We start from the raw sequence: 27,976 nt of genomic DNA, 5'->3' as shown, positions 1-27,976 counted from the left end.
TTTCTTCAAAATAAAGTGGGAGAAAATGATCGGGGAAAGGAAAACGTGTATAGTCCAATTATTTTAGAACAAGAAAGCATTAAAATCCAAATGTATGCTGAATCAACTTAATAGGAATTAATGTCGGCGAAAATTGGCGAGAAACATTATGCAATCACTTTTTCATAGTTTGTGAAGCAAGCTTTTATTCTGGATACCGGAAAAACACGATTTTCTTTAGGCCAGCTTGCTAGAGGTCTCGCGCAGTACGCAGGTCCAACCATCAGCAACAACACGGTAAGAACAGAAACAAAAAAATCCTGTTTTGGTCATTTGTGGTGTTATCTCACAATATAAGTGTACATGTCTTAGAATAAATGTAATTAAATAGTTTTTATTAGAATTGATGGTGTTTTATCCTTTTAATAGACATATAGGCTATTTATAGACTATTTCATCGGCCTTGGCTCTGTTTTCAGAGTGAGTGGCGCACCTTCCATTTACAGACCTTTTTATATCGTTTTACGGTTTCTACACAACAGATAACATGAACGCATCACACTTTTCATGTTATGGCTTTAGCTAATTAACCTGTCATGTCACGTGTCTAACAGCAAATGCAGCTGTGTTTGCACAGGATTACTGTCCACCTTTTGTACGGTAGGCTAATTTTTTTCTTCGGCAGATGACAGAAATGGGCTCGGCGGCGGTTCGGTTATCGTTGCTCGGCTTCCTCCTGTGCCTGCATGTCGGCAGAGCTCCAGCCCGCAGCCCCCGCACGGCGGACCAGGTGTCTGAGGCCGACATCCAGCGGCTCCTGCACGGCGTCATGGAGCAGCTGGGCATCGCACGGCCCAGGGTGGAGTATCCCGCACATCAGGCCACAAACATTGTCGGGCCTCAGAGCATACAGGGTATGTTGGGTGCTTTTAGAGTGCTTTTATTTTATTTTTGTGAAACCAAGAAAAATAGCCTATTCTATAGCAGAATTTATAAGGGAGACGTGGACGGTAGATGGGGGTGCAAGTGCTTGTCAAACACATGAGGCTGTACTTATATCCTATTTTAAAATAACGTTTGGATTATTTGTCCTATATCATGTCTTAATTCCCTATTTTTGTTTTGTCCATTTTTTCTCCTTTCCCTCATTCTGATAAAACAACCCAAACAGTAGCCTAATATTTTTATTTTTATTTTAACCTTTATTTATTCAGGGAAGGTAGCCTCTCTTTTGCAGGAATGCCCTGATCACATTCACACAGTTCCACATTCATACCTGGAAGCTGCCCAGTACAACCACAGTCTGATCTGCTGGCCACTGAGCAGCTCCACTTTGGGGGTTAAGGGCCTTGCTCACGGGCACCTCAGTGGTGGTAATGGGGGCTCTTTCACTTTCCCCACCCAGATTTTATCCTGTCGGTCTGGGGATTGAACAGACAACCTCCCGGTCACAAGCTTGCTTCTCTAACCTTTAGGCCACCACTGCCCAATATAATAATAACACTAATACTGGATACATACAACCCATTGCTTTGGGTTTGATTGTTGAGCCATGATTGATTTTCTAACATGAAATGGACACAAAATGAGGTCAATTTTGACAGTGATATATTCTCTGTATTTGTCCCACTGTATCATCTGCCTTAATTCTGTTACTTTTTCACTTGAAACAAGGAGTGTCCGGAGAGCAATGTACACATATAATCAAATTATATTATTTTATATTGTTTTATCCGACTAACAGTCCAAAACTCAAAGATATTCAATTCACGATCGCACACGACAATGAAAAACATTGAATCTTCAGGTTTGACAAGGTGTAACCAGAGAAATGTTTTTGCATTTCTGCTTTAAAAATGACTGACACAATTTTTCGATTATCAAAACAGTTGCAGATTAATTTATAATTTATTGAGACCCATTCAAATGCGTAATGCAAATAATCTCATTGATCATTTCTCAGGGGTTATATGCAGACAAAGATGCTATAGATCCATTGATGTCTATACTTGTATTCTGAAGCTTTGGTAGTGCTGCTGTTTTTGTAGTGGCTGTAATGCTTGTTGATCTCCACAAGGTGGTGCTCACGAGGGGCTGCAGCACCTCGGCCCCTTTGGCAACATCCCCAACATTGTGGCCGAGCTGACCGGCGACAACGTTCCCAAAGACTTCAGTGAAGATCACGGGTACCCAGACCCTCCGAACCCCTGTCCCCTGGGAAAGACCGGTAGAACATCTTGTTTGTTATTGATTCACATACTGATGTCTCAGGATAAACTTTAGGGCAAATGCTGCTGTTAATACTACAGTACTGATTCTTTCTGTTCTTTATTGTATTCATTTGCTGTTTTTGGACATTAATTTCTGTGCCTCATCACATTCACAGCAGCAGACGGCTGTTTGGAAAACGCTCCGGACACAGCCGAGTTCAGCAGAGAGTTTCAAAAACACCAGCACCTATTTGACCCAGAGCACGACTACCCGGCCCTGGCGAAGTGGGTGAGTACAGAGTAGGACTGTAACTAACTAATTTTTTTATTTTTTTATTTAATTTTTAATCATAGATCAATCAAATGGTGAAATGCGCTCCTTAGTTCCCAGAGTTTCAGATTGCTCATTTAGTCCAAACAGTCCAAAGATATTCAAATTAACAGAAAAAAACGCAAATATTGATGAAACGAGTGATTCATTATCAGAAAAATAATACCATGCACAAATACCTCTTTACCACGGAGTTCTCCAGGTTTTTCACCTGCAAATCAAGAATCCCTGCTTTTACATTAACTTTAAACACAATATCAGGTGTACATGTGAACCAGGTGAAATGTACTCAGAGGTTGGTATTAATATTCCTTTTACATTCATTTGGGGACATGCTTTTGTTCAAAGCAACTTGCATACATTCCTTTGAAATAAGAGCTACATGTTACCAAAGATTGGAAGTGCAACCCTCTCAAGAGAACTAAAGAGAGGGTGTTCTGACTTTTGCCATTTACAAGATCAAACAAAACTTGTTTGTAATTTGCATGGATTCATTCCTGTATCTTGGTCTGGTCTGAAGAAAATACCTCTTTAAGTGTCTGTACTCCTTGAGAAGGGATTCAGGCAATGTGTTGACTGTAAGTTAGAACAAAGGGACTGGCTGTAAAACAACGGATACGTGATTGAATGTCTTGTTTCCTTTCAGAACAAGGAGCTTTTGTACCAAAAACTGAAGGGAGGACCGAAAAGAAGAAAAAGGGTATCGTGTTTGTTGTCTTCTTCCTTTTGTATTATTGTCTGAGAAACCACATCACCAACACTGAACTCTGTCCCTGAAGGGAGCGATGTGCTCTTAAACTCACTGCTTTAGATGTCAAGTGATATTTTCTGCTACAAGCTAATATAGCACTCTGAAGTGTTTATGTTTACAGTGTGTACACTAATCTATTTCACTGCCTCTCTGCAGAGTGTCAACCCATATCTAATGGGCCAGCGGCTGGACAACGTGGTCGCCAAAAAATCTGTTCCTCACTTCTCTGAGGAAGAGGAGGAAGAGGCACCGATCGCCTCTGCTGCCAGCAAATCCACCACCTAAACTCCTGCGCCTGCAACACTCTCAGATACGAGTTTGTAACACTACATATTTAAGCATTTTGGTTAATAAGTATTGGATTTGGGACTTCAGTGCAAGTACTGTGAAATAAGGAATAGGCAGATATAATTAAGCAGCAAGCATGAAAATAGTTCGTTTTTTATTGTAATCATATTAATTAACCCAGATCTTATTAATTAGGCACAACGTACTGTATATCGGTCTTACAACTGGTGCTCTTATTTTAAACATACACCTGCCTTTATTAAAGCATTAGGATCCGAGCGCTTGGTCCACAGAAAAATTTTTTAGGGCTTTTTCTGACTCATGACAGAGAAAATGCAAAAACTCATCAGAAAATCGAAGCTCAAAGTAGATTGGACTTTGTGTTAAGATTTCTTTTGACAGCTGCTGTTTTCAAAGGTCAAGATGGAACCGTAATGCTCAAAAAGCCAACTGTCATTACTCTGCAATTTGATTGTAAGCCAAACATCAGTTATAGTGTTAAGTATCTGATCTGAATGTTAAAAATCTTGGCTATTTATAGGGAGAGATGTGATTCAACTATTAGCCAAAATGCTAAAATACAAAGTGTTAAACTCTTGAGTGGCAGTGTACAGTATATCTACAACTGTATTATAAGAAGTTGTATAAAGATTTGTTGATTTGGAGAAATGTCGAATGAGGAAGTTATTATTCATGACTGTACAGAAATCCATTTGCACACACTGAAGTTTCTGAAGGTTAAGTTTTCTATGTCTTGATATAACCAGTTAATCACTCTGTCTTCAGAAGCAAAGATTCAATACAGATCACATTCTTGGAAGTTAATTGTAAACTGTAGCAGCTTTGCTTTGTCATGTAAGGGATGATTGTGAACTATGTCACTGTAGCATGGCAAAAAGTGTAGCTCTTATTTAGATCTGTATCTATTGTCTTCTCCATACTGCAGTAATAAGTCTCTACAGGCAGCACTGATCTGTCATGTGTCACTTTATCTTGCCAAAAAAATATTTGTTTTTGTTCTGTAAAGTCAAATAAATGATGTATCTGCATTGACACGTTTGGAGTTGGATTTTTTTTTCTTCTTCTTCCTTTCAGGCAGATAGTGAGGATCAGGGTTTGGGGCGTGTTCTGCTGAAGCTCAAAACAGTTTAGAAAACCCCTCAGTGTGCCATTCATAAAGCCACTACAGAGGAGGAAAGACTTGACTGTCTGACTGGATAACGTTTTCTCGTGAGGAGCCTAAATAAACAACAGGTAACTCAATTTAGTAACTGCTAATTTTATTTGTTAATGTGCACTCCTCCATTATCATGTTTTCTTGTTTATTTGGTGCGTAATGCACGCGTAAAAGCAGTGCTTAAAACCCTCAAATAAGTAAAATTCTCTCTACCAATGACTGACTTTTGTATTTTTCTCTTTCAGCTTCAATGATGAAGACACAATCGGTTCTGATCTCTGCAGCAGTTTTGGCACTGCTGCTCTGCCCGCTTAGGAGCACAGATGCTGCCACCTTTCAAGGCGCGTTCCCACACCCAAACAAATACAACCCAAACGAATCGGATAGATGTCAACAACCTGCCCTCAGTGGACTAATTTCCCGTGGAATGGGGTCTGTAACCCCAACCGACGAAGTGCTAGAGTCCAGTCAGGAGGCGCTGCACGTCACGGAGCGGCGCTACCTGCGGCTTGACTGGTGCAAGACGCAGCCGCTCAAGCAGACCATCCAAGAGGAGGGCTGCCTGAGCCGCACCATCCTCAACCGGTTTTGCTATGGACAATGCAACTCCTTTTACATCCCGAGGCACAATTACCAGGACGGAGACGCCTTTCAGTCCTGCTCTGCCTGCAAACCCAAAACCTTCAGCACCATCACTTACACCCTCTTCTGCCCGGGTCAGACACCCAGCACCAGGAAGAAACGGATCCAGCGCGTAAAGCAGTGCCGCTGCACAACAATAGATACGGATTAGACGCAAACTGACACATCCAGGTTGATAATAGCCTATCCGCTTCCATTGGAGGAAAAGTGCTGCTTTGCAAAACAAACAAACGGAAAGCGTATTTTGTTTAAAGGACACATGAGAATAAAGTGGGAATAGGAAGGTGAGGAACTTGCCTGAGCTCTTTTTAATCATTAATGGAGAGAAAGATGACACTTTGAGCTGCAATTATTAATCCATCACGCTGTCCGAATATCTCGTCAATTATCAGTCATTGCTTCCACAAAGTCAATTTTTGTGTGTTAACAGATGTGGAGGATTTTAGATGCAGGGAGTTTATCAGCGTTTAGGGTTTAGTTAAGTGAACTTATGATCTAAAAAAGTGTTTAAACTTTAGGTAGATTTGTTTGTTGCAGACATGCAGGCTAATGGATCATCAGAATACAAGTGTAAGGACACTTCTTCAAATGGCTGGGATGGTTGTATTTTTTTCCACTGTGTGGGATGTAAATCTGATCAGGATATATATATATTTGTTTTTATTACAACCTGCACTGCTAAAGGCCACTTCATTTTATGACTGTGTATAATATGTTCATCATGTATTGTAAATTTGCTTGTGAATAAAACAAGCTATAAAATCACATATTTTCTGATCAGTGATTTTATTTGTAGAAAACAATGTTCTAGGAGGATTAAAGAAGTAGAAATCAATGCAAATAATTTGCCTAGAAAGTTCAATATAATTACGGAGCTGGAGTTTATAATAAATTCTAAATATTGCACATTTATTACATATTTAGGTAGCAAATTATATAAAAAGTCAGAATAATGAATGCAAGTTCTACATTGTCAAGTAAAAGTAATATATATTTTTTTAAATCTATAGAGAATCTTGTGTTAACTAATAAACAGTTGGTTTGGTATCGTCGTCCACATCTAGCGGGATGAACACGATGTATCAGTCTTGTATACCTCCTTTCGTCGGTCTCTATGTTGAAGACATGTTGGCTTCTTTCTGACGCAGTCTCTCTTTCTGTTGGGAGTAAATCATGATCAGTGTTATCGATCACTGCACATTCAGGGGACACAATTCAGTCAAAGCAGAACGACAGAGAAGCCTTTTATGATATAAAGTGTTTTGTAATAAGTTCTGTCTGTTTTAGGTAATACTTTCTAGGAAGCCATAGAAAAAGAGCAGAGTATATCTGTGAATGTGCATGTATTTATCTGCATTACATGTTCAAGTTCATGTTCACCTGGTTTAGAAAATGTGTGTTTTTGGAGGAAAATCTCTTGGGCTCTTCAGTATATGGACTCTACTGTACTGAATCCTGTCTTACCAGGCTGTTGGGGTTGATCTTTCTGGTCTCCACCTTCTTCTCCGCTGTGATTCTCTTCACTGACAGCTGAGCCTCTTTTAATCTGCAGAAACAACACGTTAAGTAAATGAAAAATTAAGTTCTTTACAGTATAAATTCAATGTATGAGCCAGAAAAGTGGTCCAAGTGCAGGTATACGTAAACCATTTCGTGGCAGACCTTTTTTAAGACAAATAAAAAAAAATGCTACATAAAATAAGGCCAGTGTCAATACAAGTTCAGTCAAATCAAAAAAGAAACAAGACCCACTCAATAAAAATCCAGCATTTAACAAACAGTGGTGGTTCGAGAGATGCACGGGGTTATCTGATACCTCTCGTTAGAGATGGTCTTGTTCTCCCTCTTCCACCTGGCCTTGAAGTCGGAACAAAACTCAAACCAGAGCATCAAGAGATGACTGGGGGTCACCTCCTTCTCTCCCGATTTGGGCTTCAGTCCAAAGTACAGAACCAAGTCCTGAAAACTGAACAGCAAGTTTAAAAAAAGAGAGAGAAAGCAGATTAAAAACACAATAAACCAAGATGTAGGTGCAATTTGTTTCTCATCTTGAATCAGATGGTTTCAGTTTAACATTATGTTGCTATAGCAATCACTACTGGCAGAGTTCCACAGCAGTTTAACGGTAAATAATAAATCACACCCAATACAGGTAGGCCTGTACGGTTATTTGAACCCTTCTACAACGCGACTGGTACCATCTGTCACTTCAGCCAGAGACTGACTGTAATGGAGTATAGCGGCACTTTCTAACATGAAAAAAACAGAAAAGACTTCTAAACCAAAAACTACACAACTGGATATCGAGCAGGAATGTATTCAGAAATTAAGGAGAAATTAATAACAACAACCACCAAAATTACAGGTTTCCCTGATGTTAGCAAGTAGCTACATGTAGCAGTGGAATGACTGTTACGGGGCAATGCAGCAAAATCACCGATAAAGGCTTCTAAACCAAAAACTACACAAGTTCCAAGAGGAATGTGATCCAAAATTGGCAAATTGGAATTAACAACAGTGGAAACAAAGGTTGCAAATTACAGGTTTCGACACCTGCACAGTTTGCCTGTGTTGACATCGTATTCATAGATGCTACATGCTTTGGTTTGTCAAATCTGGTCAAAGTATTTTTTCTTCTGAGCGTAGAAACATTTTTGTAACTGCTTGATATTAGTGACACGAAATTGAACCACCAAATTCAGATAAAAGCCAGTTTGATGCTCCAGTTTTAATTCTCCAACCTTTTTTGTACAGTCGTCAACTGATAGGAAGCTTCTGCGTGTTCTTTTCTTGCTGCAAAGAAACAGACGAGGAAACAGTTTAGCTATAGCCAGATTCCCCTCCAAAAAACAGAATATATTTTTAAACAGTTAATACCTTTTAGGTCTCTTTGATTTGAAAGCAAAACAGATCATTTGGCGATGTTTCGCTGTCATTTTAGACCAATTTATAAAATATTTTGTGAATAAAGACACATTAAAACTTAGTTTCTTTGTTTGCTACAACTGTGATGCTCGTCTTAAACATCTTATAACATGTTTTATTTTACACCTATTGCATTTTAGAAGAAAAATATGTTCTTCACATGTTCCAAGTAAAGGCATGAAAAAATTACAGAAATCCTGTCAGAAAGACGCACCCAGTCCAGTTGGTCTATAATGGTTTTACAGTGATTCCAAAAAGTATTCGGATCCCTTCACTTTTTCACATTTTGTCTTGTTGCAGCCTTATGCTAAAATCATTTAAATAAAATTCCCCTCTCATCAATCTACACTCAACATAAGAAAATGAAGAAAGTGAAGGTCTGAATACGTTCTGAATGGACACATGATACAAGGGACAAAAGATCTGAGCACACTCTCTTTAGTCACTTTAGCTTTGATGTGTCACTTTTCATCACAGGCAGAAAATGTGGTGATATTTGAAACAAGACACGCATTTAAAATATAATGCATCTGTGCCATTTCAAATACTGGGAACGGGAAGCTTTGTTACCCAGGACCTCTAGTGATTCATCTTGAGATGGGTCAAAATAAATATCTTACAACATTGGCTAGTTGGATGAATATTTCCCAGTTGCCGGTGTGTCTCTCAGGCAGGAGTCTCTCAGTCATTGCCAAATCTGTCTGATCCCTATCTGAGTGTCTAGCCTTTATTCTGAATCCATCCTATCTGCTTTAAAAACACACACAGATACCAAAGACACTCTATAGGACGAGGGACAAAGAGATTTAGGTCAGTGACTGACTGTTAGAGACAATGGAATAGTTTAAATGGGGCATACGGGGGGAATTAGGACTATTAGACTATTTGCATTGTATATTTAAATATAAAATGAGTGTAGCTTCAGTATCTTTGAGCATTAAAATGGTATCAGATGTTCAGAATCCGAATCAGAAAATGTTTCTTTGCCTTGGTGGTTTGTGCATACACAAACAAACATATTGACCATCAATGTGAAACAAACAATAAATACGGAAACAAAAACTGTATATAGAAAATAGCTGTTTAACACAAGAAAAAAAGAGGCTGAAGGAGAACTACGTCTCCAGAAAGTAATCTACCTTATTGATCACAGTAAAATAATGCTGGTCCTAAATCCAACTATAGTCGTGTGTCGGTATAGACACGTTTGTTTTATTTTTAAAAGTGACACTCTGGTTTGCAGCTGCACAATATACAACCGCAACTACTCACCGCTGAGAACAAAAGCCTCCATCTTGTCTTTAAACGGCTGCAGGTTTTTTCCAGGAGAATCAGAGCAAACCTTCTGTACATCTTTTTCGCACCCTGATAATGAAAAAGGAACAAGAGAACACTTCAGGAAAAGGGGGAAGATACACTTAACCTGCCTTTTTATGTTTCCTAAATTTGATTTCATAAAAGGCAAAGTGTAGCTGTGGAGGAAAGGAAAAACCATTGTATCCGTTACAGTTGTTGAGTTTAGCTTTCTTTGGGCATAATGCTTTTTCCCTTTTGCAGTTCTAAATTCTGATTTGTTTGCTTCAACGTCCCCACCAGTGACCACAACAGTGTGTTTATTTGGGAAATGGAACTCTCTTATGCTAATATATAAGATTTTAATTTATAAATCACTTGCTTTTTTTGTTGCAGCTTTAATCCATAACAAAAGTGTGATGGATGGACAGAGAGAGGAGAGATAGTTCTGGGTTGCAGCTCTGTGGAGATAGGTCTGGCAAAGTGAGACTAGTTTTCAGTTAAAACTAGCTCCACCTGTGCCCCAGCAGGAGGTTATCAGCACAGCTTCCTCTTTAGATATGTCTTGTTCAGATGTACCCAGAGATGGCGACTGCAAACTCTCTCTCTCTCTCTCTCTCTCTCTCTCTCTCTCTCTCTCTCTCTCTCTCTCTCTCTCTCTCTTCCTCTGCCAGTCTTTGGCTCCATGTTGCTCTGCGTCCAATCAGTGGATCAGAGGAGCCAGTCTGCGGAGCCAGTCATAATAGAGGCTGCAGAAAGAGCTGAACCCCTGCACCCCCCACCACCCCCACCCTGACGCTCGATCAACATCTCCCAGATAAGATTACAAAAGAATACTGTTTTCATTCGGGATTTGTGTAAACTTTGGAGGCGGGTATCTCTCTCTCCTTTCTTTCTTTCTTTTGTCTGCCTTTTGTGTTCGACAGAAGTTTGCTTATTCCAGACCGAAGAGGGTTATAGACCCTCACATAAACAGAGCCGGCTGATGAGGAGTGTGGTGCTTTCAGATGTGAGACTGAAGCAGTGATTTGGTTTCATAGTGAGAAGATTTTACGGTTTTGATGATTATATGTTTACTTCAGTCACCTCCTAAATCACAGCAATGTCATAGAAAGGAAACCAAACACAGGCTACAGTACGTTAGAGTAAGCCGAAAGTCTCCAGGAAGGAAACATTCAAATAGCATAAATGTGCCCAGACACTTGCTTCACAAGTGTAAAAATAAAGAAAGCTATTTCCATTTGGTCATCACCAAAGTTAGTAGGATTCATCCTCTGGGGATCGTGAATGTCTGCAAAATATTTCTGCACAATATATCATGATAATCCATCTGATAGTTGTTGAGATATTAAGATCTGGACCAAACAACCGACAGACCTTACCTTAACATTTCCATGCATAGAGCCGTGGCTTATTTATGTTGTGTGTGTGCCAATATTGACAGCAAGGGATTATTGACTAGCCTAGAAATCTAGACGCACCCTAGCGGCAGCAAAAGCAAATGTAAGTGTGGCTTGTCAGGCTAATTATTGACAGTAAACAGGGAAGTTTTTGAAAAAATGTATTGCTGGTCAACTTTTGAATGTTTTTTTTTTTTTCTAATGCTGTGTGAGCAGCACGACAAAATTCTACTGACCTCCATTGTATTTGGGCTGGAGGACTAAATCTCAAAACCTGGAAAAATAAAGCTAAATCTGATAGATACATGTAAGAGAGTAAACATGTTTTCTCTAGTAATTTGGATTAACATTTACTGTGAATAAGATTGCAATATAGTCTTTGGATCATTTCCTTAAACAGTCAACATGGATGACGGAAGAGAAACTAATCTCCCTGTAGCTTTGTTGGGAAACATTTCATACCAACCAAACAGAAAACACAGGGAGAGTGAAAAACGACAGAAACCAGGCATGAGGGCGGTTCAAACAGGCAGAACAAAAGGAAACCTGCGGCGGGCGATCCAGATTGCACGGCGGTTTGGGTAGACAGGCCAATAAGACAAAGTTGTGTTGAAAGGTAAAGAAAGCTATCTTCGGCACACATCTGGGGGCCACACTGGAGCCCAGGTGATACAGCTGAGCAGGTTAAGGATCTGTGCATCTCTGCAGAGGCCCGTGCAAAGATGCTACAGATACTGAAGGTCTGGAGATTGCATAAGTGGAAAGCTATGGTCTCCCTGCGCCGGCGACAGGGGCACAAAGGCACAACGATGGGAGATCTGATGGGCAGGAGGATTAGAAGCTGGATCTAAAAGGCGCCAGGCCTGTATCAGCAGAAAGACTCCTGCTAGTCTCTGAATACACGCACAGTGAAATGCAGGCAAAAACACATGCAGCTGTATACATAGGGATACAACAATGCACTCACTCACAATCGTACACATGTAAGAGTAAGCATTGTCCTCAACGTGACTTTAACTGGCTGGCATGCTGAATGGCGTCATAAGGGCACACTTAGACAGAGAAGAGAACAGGCTAGAAGGATAAGAGAGACGAGAGGAAATCTTTTGTTCTGGGGCTTTAGCGAACTCAAGTTTGGTAAAAGAAGCAGGCCTTTAGCCCGCAGTATAAACAGTTACTCAATAGCTGGGGCTGGTGATGGGAAACCAGGGTGGTGAGTTGTCGGGGGAGGGGTGTCTGGGGAAAAATGATGCCAGACTGGGCCGAGGTTTGGTCTGTGGGAACCTCTCGAAATCAGAGTGATAGAGTTACACAGCCTGAGGTTTTCAAACAAAAACACACAACAAAATGACCACAAGGCGAGACTATTCCGGTCACCCAGTCACACGGACGCTGAAGCTCAAAGTATGTTTTGTGGATTACCATTTTATATTATGAACCGAGAGGAGGAGGAGGAGGAGGAGGAGGAGAAGAGTATTGGCATTCATTACTCCAGGGGGTTCTTTTTTGCAAGAGAGGGAGCTGGAATAGATAAAGGTTGCACCGGTGACGTTGCATACTTGTCAGATCTCGTCCGAGCTGTCTCAGGTCTCTGTTGAGGTCATCAAACTTGACCTGTGCAGCCAGGAAGACGTCCTGAGGTTCAGGAAGTGGGAAGATACTCTTGTCTGTGCCGGCGTGCTGGTGGAATACAATTAAAACACAGCAATAAAATCAGGAACTGGAAAGAAATGAATTGTATCTTTTGATGCAGGAAACACTAGAAATTTTAGTTTTGACACTACTGTGTCTTCATCAGAGTGAAAATGGGAAAATATGTATATATACTGTATTTAGATATATACAGGGTGCGATTTATCGTGGGGGATGCGTGGGATTTCTGGTCTATATATCCCTGCCTTTGCTGAATTATTTTATCCCACCCTTAAAAAGCGATAAATGCTACTTAACCAATAAACCATATATTATTTACCTAAAACAGAAGTATTTTAAACTAAGTAAAGCGCTGTAACGGGAACAGTCTATAGTGCGATAGAAAGATAAAATCCAAACGGCAGTTGCTGGTTGTATTTAGCCGCTACAGAGCTCCGGGACTCCGGCTACCAGCGGCAGTTGTTTAGCCGCCAATAAGTGACTGCGAGCCGGCTACAGGCAGTTAAGTTTAGGCACCAAAGCGACTGGTTAAGTTTAGAAAAAAGACTGCGGTTCTTGAGGAACGAACGAGCGTTTCCTGGGTGAAAGTAGGCTATTCTGTTTGCACCACGAAGTGAACTCCGCTCTCCGGCTTGAAAGCGCTGTATTTTATGTTGACACCACGTTGTGCTATTTCATTTTGAGATTATTTTCCATTGAATACTGAAGTGCATGAATAAGGCTAGCCAAGTGGCACTATCCATGGTATTGGATGGGGAATTTAATTCGTGCATGTTTTGTTTTGTTGTGCATGATCAAAAAACATCCCCCCCCCTCTGCTTTTTTCACAAATTGCATACATTTCCAGGTTATATATATATATATATATATATATATATATATATATATATTATAGTCAACCTAGAATAGGTGTGGATAATTGTTTTAACTAATACCTTATCCACATTGTGCAGGTAGTACGACACCACGTAGTCCACCAGGCTGATACGATTGTCCTGAGAAGAAAAGCATCGAAATCTGCATCAGTAAAAAGTAGGACCTTAGTGTGCAGGCTGGTAGATCACAGAGCCTTCATTAAAACCATTTCATAAAATGTATTATCTCTATAAAGATAATTCAATGCATGATATTTCAGACTACATGAATGGTGTAAATGGGATCAGTCAGACAGATTTGATATGTGTTTAAGTGAGAAAACAAAACAAGTTTCTGTGAGTTGATAAAAAAATATGAATGAACTTCAACCTCTCTGTTATTATCATGGGGCTTGTTGGATTGCCCTTATGATGGAAAGCATGATAACGATAGGATGTGTTATTTGCTCAATTAATATACATATTACACATAATACACAGTTCTTTTAACAACGGCCAAATCCCTGACTTCATTGAGTTCTGAAACCAAGACACAGCACAAGACCTTTGCTTGCTCAAGGAATATAGGTGGAGATAAAGTGGCCTCTAATGGAGCCACTACAGTTATGCAGGTCTTACCTTGCTCTTGACATCCTTCAGTTTGGGTAGAATCTCCAGGCCAAAGCCATCGGCCTGACCTCTGGTCCTGTTGCCTCCGTTCATGTAGTTCCCCAGAGCCAACACCAGTCCCATCACCTCCGTCACACCGTCGCTCTCCAGCAGAGCCTCAAAACAGGAAACACACACGGGATCAACTACAGACAGCTGGCACCATGCTCAGGATGATCCAATGGTGATCAGACAGAGCAAGAAAACACCAAAAAAATCCTGTTATATTTGTACCTAAAATACACTGAACATCTTATCATTGAATTAAAGGGAGTCAGACATGTAGGTTCTACTTAAAGATAAATGATCCGTGAAATGTATGTAAACAGCAGACATCTTGAACACTTGTTAGGATATTTTGTATATTGGGTGGGAAATGGAGATAATTGTAAAAGGTATATATGTCAGTGAATTGATATATATAATGAGAAGAAAGGTCACGTGTAGCAGGTGCTTTTGTTCCTACCTTACAGACAGATGAAACTGTGTTGAGCTTGTGTTGGATGGATGCGATCCCATCGATGAAGGCCGACTGGAAGATGATGCAGTGAGCTCGGCCTGCAAACTCTGGGATCTGAGACAGCTCATACAGGAACCTGCACAACCACATCAACAGGAAGAGGACACACACACACACACACACACACAAGCGTACACACAATCAATTACTGGTGCAGTCTCTAAACATTTCTGGTTGCAGGTGAGATACTGACTGTTCAGGTTTGTCCAGCAGTTTAACTTCCTCTTCCTCTGACGTCTCGTAGTGTTTCTTGATTCTCTCCAGTTCCTCCGGCTGCGCTCTCTGACACATTGACAATTAAATATAAATGAAGGGGTTCATAATCGTACACTTGCACTTGCAGGTAAACCGCAGTAAAGTGTGCTGTAATACCTACATTTTCATACAGTGCTTCAATTGTCTCCACGTCCACCACAGAGTGATCCACTGCCAGGACAGCTGGAAGAGAGAATGTAAAAACAAAAGCACAGATTTCAATGTAATTGAAGATACAGCAGTTAATAGGACACTTTGAAAATATACAGAAAAGAACAAAAAAAAGGAAAATTAAAGAGGCCAAACGGAGAGCCGCAGTTCTCCAGAGGAACATGAACACACCCCTCTCTGTCTGCTGTTTTCTACAAACAGTTTTAGGAGTTGGGGTTTAGCAATGCAGATTGCCTCTCTGTAACTGTCTTGCTGACATTGTGGTGAGGGTTTCAGCCTTTAATCCTACTTTAAATTCACCAACAGCTCATATTCAAAGTGAAATACAGAGTAACTTCAGTGTGATGCCGGGGTTCAAGTTAAACAAGGGTGATGTTCAGGGAGCTGCGGCTACCTGAATGTTCACAGATGAAGGCTGCAGGTTCAAGTTCCCAAGACTGGCTGGGAAATACCGCTATAGTTAATGGTTTACTGTAATCCTCTAGTCTAATGTGTTCGAAATGACGATGTTTGTTTGATTTCACACACTCGATGTTGATGTGATTCTTATGATAGTCTTTCATTATTTTTTATCATTGGGGAAACACTGAATATGTATAAATATGGAAACATTTAAAGCGCCCATATTATGCTCATTTTCAGGTTCATAACTGTATTTTAAGATTGTACCAGAATAGGTTTACATGGTTTAATTTTCAAAAAACACCATATTTTTGTTGTACTGCACAGCTCTCTCTCACTGCTGCAGATGCTCTTTTCACCTGGTCTCTGTTTTAGCTACAGAGTGAGACCTCTTTTCATCTTCTTCTTCTGTACTATCTTTGATTGCACTCGCACATGCTCAGTAGCTCAGATGTAGATCATGTCAGCTAGCTAACTCTACAGACAGTAAAAGAAAGCCTGTTTCTCCAACTTTGGTCAGTTACAAGACAGGATTAGCTGGGAGACTTCTAAATGAGGGCGCACATGTAAGTAGTTCTTTTGTAGATTATGGTGAACTTGTGTGTGTTGTAGCAGTGCTTTGCTATTGAGAACGACGTAGCATGCTAGCGTTAGCATTAGCGTTAGCATGCTAATGCTAACGGTTAGCATGCTAACGAGCTAACGGTTGTGGTTAGCCAGCTCATTTCGGACTGTGACGTCACAGTCCGAGCCGATTTTGAACAGCTCACTAGGAGACTGAAGGCAGGACACATTCAGAAACTGTATCTCACTCAAAACAGCATGGATGGATTTTTTTCAAAGTTTGTATGTGTGTGGAAGCACCAGAGACACAAAAGAACACCCCAAATCCCAGAAAAAGTGATTTTTTCATAATATGGGCACTTTAATATAGCTTCTAAGCTAGCTAAAATAATGGCAATGCTGGCCAGTGGTGGATGAAGTTGTCAGATCTTTACTTTAGTAAAAGCAACAATACTACAATAAAAAAATACTACAAAACATGTAAAAGTAAAAGTACAGTAAAAATGGAGTAACTTAAGTAAAAGTATTATAAAATGTAATTTTACTAAATACAGATTTGTATACCCTGGTGCTGAGGAAAACATACTTTATTCAGCTGTATCGTTTTTAAATAATCAAAACAACAATCAAAATTGTATTTGAGCTGCTCAAGGACACAATGAGCCTGTATATGAAATCTGAGGTTCTGCATTATCATATTGCACATGAAGTGCTCCATAACTCACCTTGTTGTATGTCTTTCATCTCCAGGTGGAGGCTAGATATAAGGATGCCTACGGCCTGAGAGCGCTTCCCGTCCAACAGCTTAATGATCTGACACACACACACACACACACACACACACACACACACACACAAAGTTACCATGACCACCTTTACCACTAGAAACCATTAGTGAGTCATTAGTGGAAAGTCTACTGTTAAAAGATAAAGCAAAACAAACAAAGGTCACAGCACGCATCACTCTAATTTGTAACCTCAGGTTTGAACAGATGGGATCTTCTTTTGCCTATTTTATTTAATTGTGTTCTATATTTCATTATCTCTTAAATGTTTAACACATTCTTATCTCTTATGTTTTGTACTCTACCTTTGTGTTTAAGAGGTGCTATACAAATAAAACTGTAGCAATAATGTCCTAAGGCTTGCAAATGCAGCAAACACAAATGTAATCCAGGTGAGGAATTTCAGCCAATCATAAAATCAGAATTTCGGAGGAAATGATTGCACACACATTAACAGTGGAAAATGATACATTTAATGTAAAGAGAGTAAATAAATCACAACTGTGTGTTGAATATAAAATGCTTTATTTGACAGATAAAGATAAAAAAAAAAAAATGACCAAAAAGCTTTTTTGTATTCATAATTGTGTCTCAATCTAGATTTATAATGCTCTTTATTGAATGATCTGCTGTCTGTAGACTTGAAGGCATCAACTCCCTCTAGTGGACAAGCGACATAAAGCAAAAAATCCCAGAAATTTAAGTGTGCATGATTCATTTTGCATGTTACCTTCCTGGCTTTGGCTTTCTTCTGGTAAGCCTCTGCCAGCGGCTTCCTCTTGGTCTGTGTGGTGGTTTTGGCGAAGAGATCCTCAAACTCGCTGGCGTTTATTATATTTGGTTCCTCTAAAACGTTCCACAGTGTCTTGTTCCTAAGGGAGAGAGGACATCATGTTTAATCAGCATATGTGTTAATCTATTAGACTTTTGTCAGAGCTTAGTGTTGGGCTGCAGCAAACAATTATTTACATTATATTGTCGATTACTTGATAATGGTTGAATGTGAATGTGAAAAAATGGCTATCACTTGCTGCTTAGAGCCCAAAATGTTTTCTTTTTACTTCAACATCTCAGATTCAAACAATTTACATTTTAAGACATTCATTTTATTCGTCTTATTTATTTATCCAATAGCCAGTTTGTGCTATAGTGCTTATTAGGCCCTTTTAAAAAAAAAATTGGATTTCATTAGATTGATTTTAACAGTTGCAGACATCTTTTAATTAAACTTAAAATGAAATGACATGACACTGCGCATTAACACAGTGTTTGTTGATTTTGGTTAAAGCTATAATGTGTAGTTTCTGCCGCCCCCATGAGGAATTCTAAGTAGCGTCCACATGATACAAGCCTTCTGTGACCGCGCACCCCCCCTCCTCCACGCAGTTGATAGTAATCAAGGAGGACACGAAGGATTAAAAAGAAAAGTCTTCAGAGTCTGCAGTTGGTTCAGAATGCTGCAGCTTGTGTTCTGACTGGAGCCTCCAGATATGAACATATTACACCAGTGTTATCCTCTCTCCGTTGGCTCCCTGTTCATGCCAGAGCAGACTTTAAGGTGTTGCTGCTAACTTATAAAATATTAAATGGCAGCGCACCGTAGTATCCTAACGACCTAGTGAAACCCTATGTGCCTGCTCGAGCCCTGCGTTCTCAGGGAACGGGTCTTCTGAGTGTCCCAAGGGTTAAAAAGAAGACAATTGGTGAACGGGCCTTTTCTTTCCGTGCACCAACATTGTGGAACAGTTTACCTCTGAACATCAGGCAGGCTTGTTCTGTTGAGGTTTTTAAAGCAAAGCTAAAGACCCATCTGTTTACTGTTGTGTATGAGGCCTAATTTCTCTGTATGTTTTTCTGAGAGTCCGAGTGTGTGTTATATTTTAGTCATTAGAAATGTTTTTAAACTGTATTTTGTATGCTCTGTACAGCACTTTGACTTGAAAGCGCTTTATAAATAAATGTATTATTATTAAAAACACATGACGGACTCTTCAGAAGAGGTCATTATCTTCACTCTACACTGGAAAGTCACCGGACGCCACAATCTTCTAAACATAGTCATACTGAGAAATACAAAGAGAGTTGTGTGGAGCTGATAGTCTTAATTAGCTTTGTAGCAACTCATTTGGCAATGGCTTGAATGTAATGGACGTTCATTCATATCAAAAAGTTACGCACTAAAGCTTTAAGCTCATCTTGTGTATTATGTTATTCAACGTGAACCTACTTCTTGTCCTGGATCTGGATCCTGGTCCAGTAAAGAGGCTTCATGGGTCGGGAAGGCTGCACTGTCGGTTTCCTGGGAGGTACTTCAACATTGAAGCCCCCAACTGGAGGAGGAGGAGGTGGAGGGGGAGCTAAGCCTGGCATGGATGGAGGAGGAGGAGGAGGTGGAGGGGGTATAAGGCCAGGCATGGATGGAGGAGGAGGTGGTGGCGGTGGAGGGCCATTTGACTGCATGTGGTTTAGGGGGGAAGACGAACAAGGCGGAGGTGGAGGAGGAGGAGGAGGAGGAGGAGGAGGAGGAGGCAGATTGTCTGTATTGGTGGTCTGAGAAGGAGCGGGTGGTTGTTCTGATGGAGGATGCACAGTTCCAGGTGGAGGAAGAGTTTGGGATGGAGGGTCACAAGATGGGGAAGATGAAGTATCGTCTCTTTGCCCGGCCAGGCTGAGGCTGATAGAAGCCAGGTCCAACTTTTTGGGGGTCACCTTCTGCTGCTGAGGGCTCGCGTAGGCTCTCCCCGCACCTTCTCCATCCTCAGGAGTCTTTACAAATGTCTCCCGGTCGGTCTGGATGCAGACCGTGCGGAAAGACTTATTTAAAAAGTCATCTCCCGTTGATACAGCGACATCTTTGCATTCCCCACGTTGGCGGGTCCCACCCTGGGAGAGCTCAGCCTGCAGCTCGGCCAGAGTGAGCTCCAGACGGGCGACATTGTCCTCGTTCTCCACCCTCAGTCGGGAGAGTTCCTGACCAAAGTCCTCCTGAAAATTATATCGTATTAGTTAAGACTTAGCCCCTATTTTGAGCCTCTTGTGTATCATCATTACAGTCACAGAACTAAACATAAGTTTTTTTATTCTTTGAGGATTCTGGGAATACCTTCTAGGTTTCTAAAAGACCACAAGTTGTACCTTTCTCTAATGTAATGATAATGAATACATGAGAGGCAAAAACTGGAGCTAGTCAAACTTGACATCAATGAGGATGATAGTAGCAATTGTTCTGATGAACTATTCAACATTTTAGTACATACATGATTTGCTTTCTTGCAGAGAACTCTTGGAAAGAAAGCAATTAAGCGTATATCCCAAAATGTCGAACGATTATGTATTTGGCTGCAACACCTCACTGTATCCTTACTGACCTGTAACTTTTCCAGCTCCTCTTTACATTCTCTCTTCAGTTGCAGGAGAGCAGCCTGGTGCTCTGAGAGGAAACAGAGCAGAAGAACATTTTTCAACAGCATACAGTATAACAGTTCCTTCTTGTACCACAAACAGATGTTCATTGTTACAGCTGTGGGGCCCGAGAGCGCTTTATTTATCACACAATGGATACATTAGTGATGTGGCTGTTAACAAGCTGCAGACAAACAAATTACAGTAACTATGAGACACTTGAGAACTGTGACTGATTCTGCGTGACGAATCAAATTCAGGTTTTACCGCTGCAGGAGGCTGAGGGCTGTTTGAGGATATTCTAACATTACAAAACTTGACCAGATGATGGCAGAAGAGATTCAAATTTAAGAAAAACATACAGACCCTGGCACACAGCTCACTGGCACCTTGGACAAATATTGAATCAAACATGTATCTGCTAATGGATGGACTTCTTGAATGGTCAATTAGAAAGTGTATTTACTGTCCTGAAAGTATTTACAGGAAGTGTATTTGCGGGTGTGTACACATGTAGCACATAGTTTTATCTCTGCTAAAACAACCTTTGATAATCCTACTGACTGACCACTTTATTAGGTACACCTGTACAATCTTATCCAATCCAATGCAACAGCTCAGCCATAACGTTACTTTTATGATGTGTTCGGTTTTTGTTGACACTATCGTTGTTGGAGCCATTTTTTTTTTTGTTTTGTGTAGATATTCAAAAGACTATTGCAACCTCTTGGTATCCTCTGTAGGCAATAGAAAGTTATAGGACTACAATTCCCAGCTCCAGCCAATGAATAGAGACAGATGAGGGGAATTTGAAGCTTAAGATGCTGACAACAAGACACCTGTTCTCAACCATTTAAAGTTGAACATAAGCCTCTAGAAAATTCAGTTTGCTTATCATTTTATTTGAGCGATTTGGTTCTGATTATTGTAAAGGCCTATTTTCTTCGTTGAATGTGTGTTGGAACAACCTTGTTTGATTTGGATTAACCACAGAAGCTATCAAGCCAGCCTGCCAACCAGGTCGACACAAATCGTGAGTAAAGCAGGCTAATATAAATAATTTGAAATGTCTATATCTACAAGGCGTCTTATAAGTAGAAGGAAGCCGCAGAAAACAGTCAAAGAGGAGTATATTTTTAATTTGATGTGCTTTAGCATTTACATCTTAGTGATGGTGTTGTACTGGACTGGAATTTTCTCCCTGGGATTAAAAAAAAAAATCCACTTGTTTCATGAATACATTAATAATTTGCTTAAAGGCACCAGAGTCTCTGTCACATGTAACCCCAGTGTGCAGTCCAGTAAATCCCTTCACATGCTAAAGGGGCTGGAGTCTTACAGACTGGTTTGCTGTGGACACACACAGGGTGGAGTTGTGTTTACCAAAGCTGTAGAGCGTGATATCACAGAGCAAACACTCCTACTCCCTCTCAAATGAACTATCTGTCATTCAGATAGTGTTTAACATAATGCATCTGTGTGGATTTTTATTTTCAGTCTACAAGGGTGGTGATATACAGTACAGGCCAAAAGTTTGGACACACCTTCTCATTCCATGTGTTTCTTTATTTCCATGACTATTTACATTGTAGATTCTCACTGAAGGCATCAAAACTATGAATGAACACATATGGAATTATGTACTTAACAAAAAAGTGTGAAATAACTGAAAACATGTCTTATATTTTAGATTCTTCAAAGTAGCCACCCTTTGCTTTTTTTGATAATTCTGTAAACCCTTGTTGTTCTCTCAATGAGCTTCATGAGGTAGTCACCTGAAATGGTTTTCACTTCACAGGTGTGCTTTGTCAGGGTTAATTAGTGGAATTTTTTCCCTTATTAATAAAAAAGCAAAGGGTGGCTACTTTGAAAAATCTAAAATATAAGACATGTTTTCAGTTATTTCACACTTTTTTGTTAAGTACATAATTCCATATGTGTTCATTCATAGTTTTGATGCCTTCAGTGAGAATCTACAATGTAAATAGTCATGAAAATAAAAAGGAAACGCATTTGAAACTTTTGGCCTGTACTGTATATATATTTCATTAGTTATTTGGTTGTTGTTTTTTAAAGCCTCTTTAACACTCATTATCAACTTGAAACTTCATGATTGTTCCTAATGTTAAAGTGTCATTTTAACGTGCCATTTTTGGCAGCAGACATATATTACTTCTGTTTGTGGTCTTACAACTTGCAATACATACTTTTTACACAGCACTTCCCATCTGAAATTCTAAATGATATGAGGAGTCCATTTGTATTTCTGTACTTACCCAAAGCATGAGTAATGTCACTCGGTAGGATAACACAATTATCTTTTCTGTAAATTACTTTTGGAAAATGAAGGAATATCAATAGCTTATGTAACATAAAACATGACACATGTCCTTGCTTCCTTACAATACGTTTTGCTCATTTCTGTATTTTGTCACCTTCATCAAATGTGCAAGCTCAGTTTGTAACAAAGGGAAAAATACTATATACTAATATAATTTTCGACATATTGGATTTGAATGAGGCTAGAAGAAAAGAAAACACATTTGAACACATTTTTACACATACAGAAGATGAGTCTGTGTGAGCCAAAACAATAAAGTTGGAAAAGCCCAAGTTTGTATGACAAAAATATGAATGTGTATAGATTTAACTACCTGCTTCTGTGTACTTGAGCCCAACCTTTTCCTCTTTAAGTGGTGGCCAGACAGCTTGTAGACGACCAGGAGTTCTTTCCTCTCCCTCTCCTGAGGTGGCTGCTTCTGACTACAAGGGAAAATAGTTTGACAAATTTATATCATAATCAATTATAAATAGAGCTTCTTTACACACAGGTCAGCATTCCAATTTAAGCTCTGGTAAAGCTCATTGACGCTTGATTCATACACATTTCGTACTTTGCCATCAGGTGAGTCTTTCTTCTCTGGCGTCTTTTTGGAGGATCTCTCAAAAAGCACTCTTAGCACATCTTTATCTGCTCTAATCTTCTTCCTCACGGCCTCCAGGTCCACCTTCTCCGCTGGGTCCTTCTTCAAAGGCTTTGGGGTGAAGAAAGCTTTGAAGGCATCGAATGCAGCCTCTGCACTGGACAGAGAAGGTTTCGTGGACTCGCGTAAAACATCTGCCTCGGTTTCAAGGTCTTTCCTCGCATCCTCTTGACTTTCTTCAATCTCATTCTCATCCTGGTCTCCCTCAGCCTCCATTTCCTCCCTCTCCTCTTCCTCATCTCCTCTCTTTTCCCTGTTCAGTAAATTGGAGATCTGGTCCAGGAAGCTCCCCTGAACTTTAGCATCCCCTTGCCTCTCTGGGTGCATTTCCCTCCTTGCTCCTTGAGATGAAGGTTTGATCTGGGCCACGGTGTCATGCTCGGGCCCAACCACACCCTTCCTCAGGACCCTCAGGCCGCTGAAGAGGGCCGGGAGCGGCTTGTCGGTGGGGGAGCCTGGGGTGAAGGTGGCTCTGGTGAAGGTGGATCCAGGCGGAGGGTTGTTAGCTGCAGATGTTATACAAATATTTGAAGTGCCTTTTGGGCTGGGAGGATGGTGAGGTTGGGCGGAGAAGTCTGGAAATGCATCTCTTTTCTCTTCTTCTTCTTCTTCGCTGTCCTCCTCTGCACCTGCCCTCTCCTCTTCATCATCATCTGTAAAGCAGGAAGGGCCACTGGTCTGCTCCAGTGTGGGTGTTACTATCGGTTCAACCGTTTCCTCAACTGCAGGTCCTGTCCGAGGCGACGCTATCACTACATGTTTGGTTTCAGATCTACTTTTGGCAGATTCCTCGGGGTCAAAACCCACATCTGAACTGGAAATACTCGTGACATCTTCCCTGAAGTGAACCTTTTCATAGTCTTTTGTTCCTCTCTGGTCGTTTTCTTCAGTGTCATCCTGCTTGAGACGGACTGGTGCAACACAATCCCAACCTGTATTTGGTTGCAGAGATTCCTTCAAGGCACATTCATCCAGCGAGTTCTCCGATATGTGACAACCTTCTTTGCTGCAGCTGTTAACTTTGTCACAGTGTCCGTCTGGCATCTTATTTTGGTCTTGATTTGTTGCAGCGCTCTGTTTCTCTGAGCCATTCTCAGCGTTCACAGCCACGCTCTGCTGCTCTGTTAGGTTGACATTATTCCTCTCCTCCTCTATCATGTCTGAGTCACTTCCTGCTTCTCTCCTAGTTATATGTCCAACTGGGTTAGATTTCAACTTCTCCCCTTCATTAGGCAATATAACATGTGATAAAGAGTCTCTACTGTTCTCCACAGCATCTTCAACAGTCACATCCCCATTTTTCTTTACATTAAAACTCTGTGATCGCTCCTTGTCGTCTTGCATTATGTCCTCATTCTCCTCCTCTGAGAGAGTCCTGAAAAACTTCAGGATGGCTTTTTGCTCCTCCATCACTCATCAGTCGCTCATAAAAGAAAGTGGTGACGTTATAAAGCTTTCCCCACAACGTCAACATTGTGGTTACCATTTAAACTGTTCATATCTGGACTGAAGTGCAACATGGTGCAATCTAATCCAGGATAAGAAGGTGTTATTGGTTTTCAGGCATATGTATGGCATGCACTACTTTGTTTAACTGCTTCCAGGATCATGCAACTTCCACTTACTATTAATAAAAATGCAAGAAATGTTAAAGTCAAAGTCATATCGCTTCTGAAATTCCGACCTGTTTCTGCTCCAGTTTGTTGAAAAGAAATATATTTATCCTTTCACTGCTACAACAGCTCCTTCATGTCTCACCGGAGAACTACATTTTCAAACTTAAAACTGGAAGCAGCTCTTAGTCACTGAAATGCAAGTGAAAAGTTTCCAAGCCCTGGCTCCATGGCTCTGCCGGCTAGACTGACTGAGCTCAACCACAATTAAAAGTCGGCTCCAAGTCCTGGCTGTAGCTTCCAAGTTCTGCCTCCTTTTCCCTCGGGCTCCTTTATACTTGCTGTTGTGATTTACAGAGCACCATATTGGATGTCATCCTGCAGATTGTCAGTGTAATTAGAAGCAGATGGTGACTTCAGCCACAGTTTCTGACAGATCCGTGAGTCGTAAGGCAAAAAAGAAGCCACCCAGAACAGATGGAGGGACACCACACCCAGAGCTGAAGGAGGGTAAATAGGACTTGCAGGGATCACTTGTTAAACATTATGGTCTGTAAATCCACAGTTAGAGGGAGGTCCCTCAGCTCTCCTGCAGGTACTGAGCAACACCCGGCTAATCTGGGCGTCTTAGTGGGTCCCACCCCAACTACACTGTACTGTTAATCAGCTCACATTAAATCTAAAAAAATAAAAGTACTTGGTTTAGTTATTGGCTTAGTATTAGTTTTAATGTTTATATTGTTGTTGATGCATTATTTAAAACAAATTCTACGGATAAACTTGCCTTCACTATGCAGAAAATGAAATACAAATAGCTTTTCAAAATGAAGTTACACATTCAAGTCAGTGACAGATTAATACAAAAGAAGGGAAGTTTTGATGATAAAAAGTGAATAAAGAAATATTTATAAAATAAACAATCAAACAAACTAACAAAAGTAAATACATTCTCAAAACAAGGATATAAATTGTTTCACAGTCAAGCTGGTGGTCAATACAAAATAAGGAAGAATTTGATTGTAAAAAGTAAGTCAGAAAAGTATAACAAACCAAACAAACAAAAAATGATGTATATACATATATGTAAGTTGTTAAAACAAGGGAACAAGTGTGGCAATCAAGAACAGCATGTTGAAGAGATCAATACAAAAAGAGAATTTTGATAAAAAGGAGAGAAACAAAGAAATATAATAAATAATAAAATGGTGAACTGATAAAAGTTAAATAAATGAAACACAAATGATGAAATATAAAAAAAATAAGGCCCACAGATCATTAAAACTCCAGATGGCAACATTTTTATCAGGTATGATGATCAAACACAGAATAAAGCAGTGTACCATAAAAACTAAATACAAGATTGTAAAAGTGTATTTAAAGATGGGCCATATGAAAACACTTCTCATCAGCTGACATAAAAAGCAATCACAAAGAAAAACAGGAATGCAGAAAAGTAAGAACATTTTAATAAGTGCACAAATACAGGCACCTAATGGTCAAAGAACACAGAAAGTACATGAGGAAGAGTCTTTCTCCAATGTTAATTATAGATTCCTGAATAAAAAATAAAAAAAAGCTTCCTCTTTCACCGGTTCATGTTTGGTTTAGTCTTAGTTCTCAAGTCCGCCCTTGTTTGCTTTTATGTTACATTATCACAGCCAGCAGCAGGTGAGCGACATTTTTACTGTACGTCATAGATAGATAGATAGATAGATAAATAGATAGATAGATAGCACTTTATTGTCCGTATACACGGAAATTTGTCTTGCAATACAAGCTCCAACAATCACCACACAACAACCTAAAAACAAAAGTAACTTTCTCTTACTCAGCGATGTATCTGAAACTTTCTCTTACTCAGAGATGTATCTGAAACCTGCAGCGGTGACTTAACTGGCTACACTTAATCATACGAATACTGATAAAGTGCTTTTTGCATTCCCGAGGGAGGGCCACCGTGGCCTTTATGTAACCGGTATGAATCTGGATAATCCCATGAAAATTAGAGAGCATATAAACAACTCTGGTGAACACACTGGGCTGTGTCCAGCACCAGGCAGCAGACATACAGTGTGTGCCTAATGTACAGTAGATCACCAGAACACAATATAGTGTAACTGTAGTAAAATTGTCTTAACTGAATAGTAGAATAATAGAATAATAGTTGCAGTCGTAAACTTTCCAAATAATTTCTGTTAATGATTGTCAAGTTCAGAGTAGCTTCAAACTGGATATGGTACCTAAATCTTTCTACTTTAATTTCTGGTGAGCAAGTTAACAAAAATGAACATAAAAACAGTGATAGAATAGGCATAATTAATGAAAAATAAAACACGGTTGATAATAGTAAAAAAATTAAATAAAAGGAGATAGAATGCAAAGGGAAAATAAAACCCCAAAAATAAAGTAAAAAAATATTAAAATCAATACCCATATTTGCAGCATGGTCATATACATCAATAAACAATGCAGCAGCATCAACATGTCTCCATTCTCTTCTAGTCTGTTTTTATTGTTCCTTTTCTTTTCTACATCACTGATGGAGATTAGATTTTTTTTTAAAGACGAAAACTCAAAGTATTTCGCCTCAAGTGCACTCTCTGCCAATCAGCGCCTAGTTCTCTGAAGCTATAAATAAACACAACCTACTTTTTCATGCAGTGTTACCTTAGTGTGAAAACAAAACCCTCACACAATGTTCAAAATATATGTAATTTGTCTCATGTTTTTAACTCCACACACGTGTACACAGTGGGGAGAGACGCAGAATTAAGAGCTTTAAAGCCCAGTAAACTACCATTTCATGCTAATACAGATAACATTGCTTATACAATGCACCTACAGAGTCGCATTAAATCCCTTCTGTTATGTAACCACAAGGAACTCTTTGTCACACAAACACACACTGTATGAGTTTGTTGAACTTGGGTCTGGAACTAGATTATCTCACTGTAGTGTGAAAATGCAAGTCAATGCCATGATGATGACACATGAACAACATTTTTCTCCAGTGTTACAAAGCTATTAAGAGAATAGTTTCATTGAAATTAAGATGGAAAGCATCAAAAACAAAGGAGCATCTGAGTAAAGTCCAAACCCACAACAACA

General features: G+C 39.9%; 3 protein-coding genes across 4 annotated transcripts in view; 2 read left to right on the top strand and 1 right to left on the bottom strand.

Annotated features, from left to right (window-relative positions):
* Positions 1-168: 168 nt before the first annotated feature.
* LOC120546550 (neuroendocrine protein 7B2) lies at positions 169-4,612 on the top strand. Its single transcript, XM_039781528.1, has 6 exons — positions 169-276; positions 665-893; positions 2,057-2,206; positions 2,366-2,478; positions 3,167-3,220; positions 3,428-4,612. Exons 2-6 carry the CDS (start codon positions 665-667, stop codon positions 3,554-3,556), a joined length of 675 nt encoding a protein of 224 aa, XP_039637462.1. The 5' UTR covers positions 169-276; the 3' UTR covers positions 3,557-4,612.
* A 41-nt stretch (positions 4,613-4,653) lies between these two features.
* On the top strand, positions 4,654-6,143 carry grem1a (gremlin 1a, DAN family BMP antagonist). Its single transcript, XM_039781529.1, has 2 exons — positions 4,654-4,813; positions 4,982-6,143. The coding sequence occupies exon 2, from the start codon at positions 4,987-4,989 to the stop codon at positions 5,527-5,529; it is 543 nt and encodes a 180-aa protein (XP_039637463.1). The 5' UTR covers positions 4,654-4,813; positions 4,982-4,986; the 3' UTR covers positions 5,530-6,143.
* Positions 6,144-6,208: 65 nt separating this feature from the next.
* The window catches only part of fmn1 (formin 1), a 29,141-nt gene continuing 7,373 nt past the window's right edge, over positions 6,209-27,976 (bottom strand). Inside the window, exons 1-17 of one of the 2 annotated variants that reach the window (XM_039781526.1) lie at positions 23,166-25,363; positions 22,926-23,034; positions 20,238-20,299; positions 19,097-19,854; positions 17,600-17,741; positions 16,810-16,897; positions 15,069-15,130; positions 14,886-14,974; positions 14,639-14,768; positions 14,143-14,289; positions 13,585-13,644; positions 12,556-12,676; positions 9,576-9,668; positions 8,120-8,171; positions 7,195-7,344; positions 6,843-6,924; positions 6,209-6,535 (exon numbers count right to left, since the gene is read on the bottom strand). In XM_039781526.1, the coding sequence (XP_039637460.1) occupies positions 6,491-6,535; positions 6,843-6,924; positions 7,195-7,344; positions 8,120-8,171; positions 9,576-9,668; positions 12,556-12,676; positions 13,585-13,644; positions 14,143-14,289; positions 14,639-14,768; positions 14,886-14,974; positions 15,069-15,130; positions 16,810-16,897; positions 17,600-17,741; positions 19,097-19,854; positions 20,238-20,299; positions 22,926-23,034; positions 23,166-24,665 (3,690 nt within the window). In that variant the 5' untranslated portion in view covers positions 24,666-25,363 and the 3' untranslated portion in view covers positions 6,209-6,490. Of the gene's footprint in view, positions 6,536-6,842; positions 6,925-7,194; positions 7,345-8,119; positions 8,172-9,575; positions 9,669-12,555; positions 12,677-13,584; positions 13,645-14,142; positions 14,290-14,638; positions 14,769-14,885; positions 14,975-15,068; positions 15,131-16,809; positions 16,898-17,599; positions 17,742-19,096; positions 19,855-20,237; positions 20,300-22,925; positions 23,035-23,165; positions 25,364-27,976 lie in introns of those variants that run through there. The other variant, XM_039781525.1, reaches the window with a different exon arrangement.

The sequence above is a fragment of the Perca fluviatilis genome, chromosome 18 (assembly GCF_010015445.1).
Source record: "Perca fluviatilis chromosome 18, GENO_Pfluv_1.0, whole genome shotgun sequence".
In the NCBI taxonomy this organism is placed as follows: domain Eukaryota; kingdom Metazoa; phylum Chordata; class Actinopteri; order Perciformes; family Percidae; genus Perca; species Perca fluviatilis.
The sequence above is the reverse complement of the archived record's forward strand: the minus strand, read 5'-3'. Positions and strand labels throughout refer to the sequence as shown.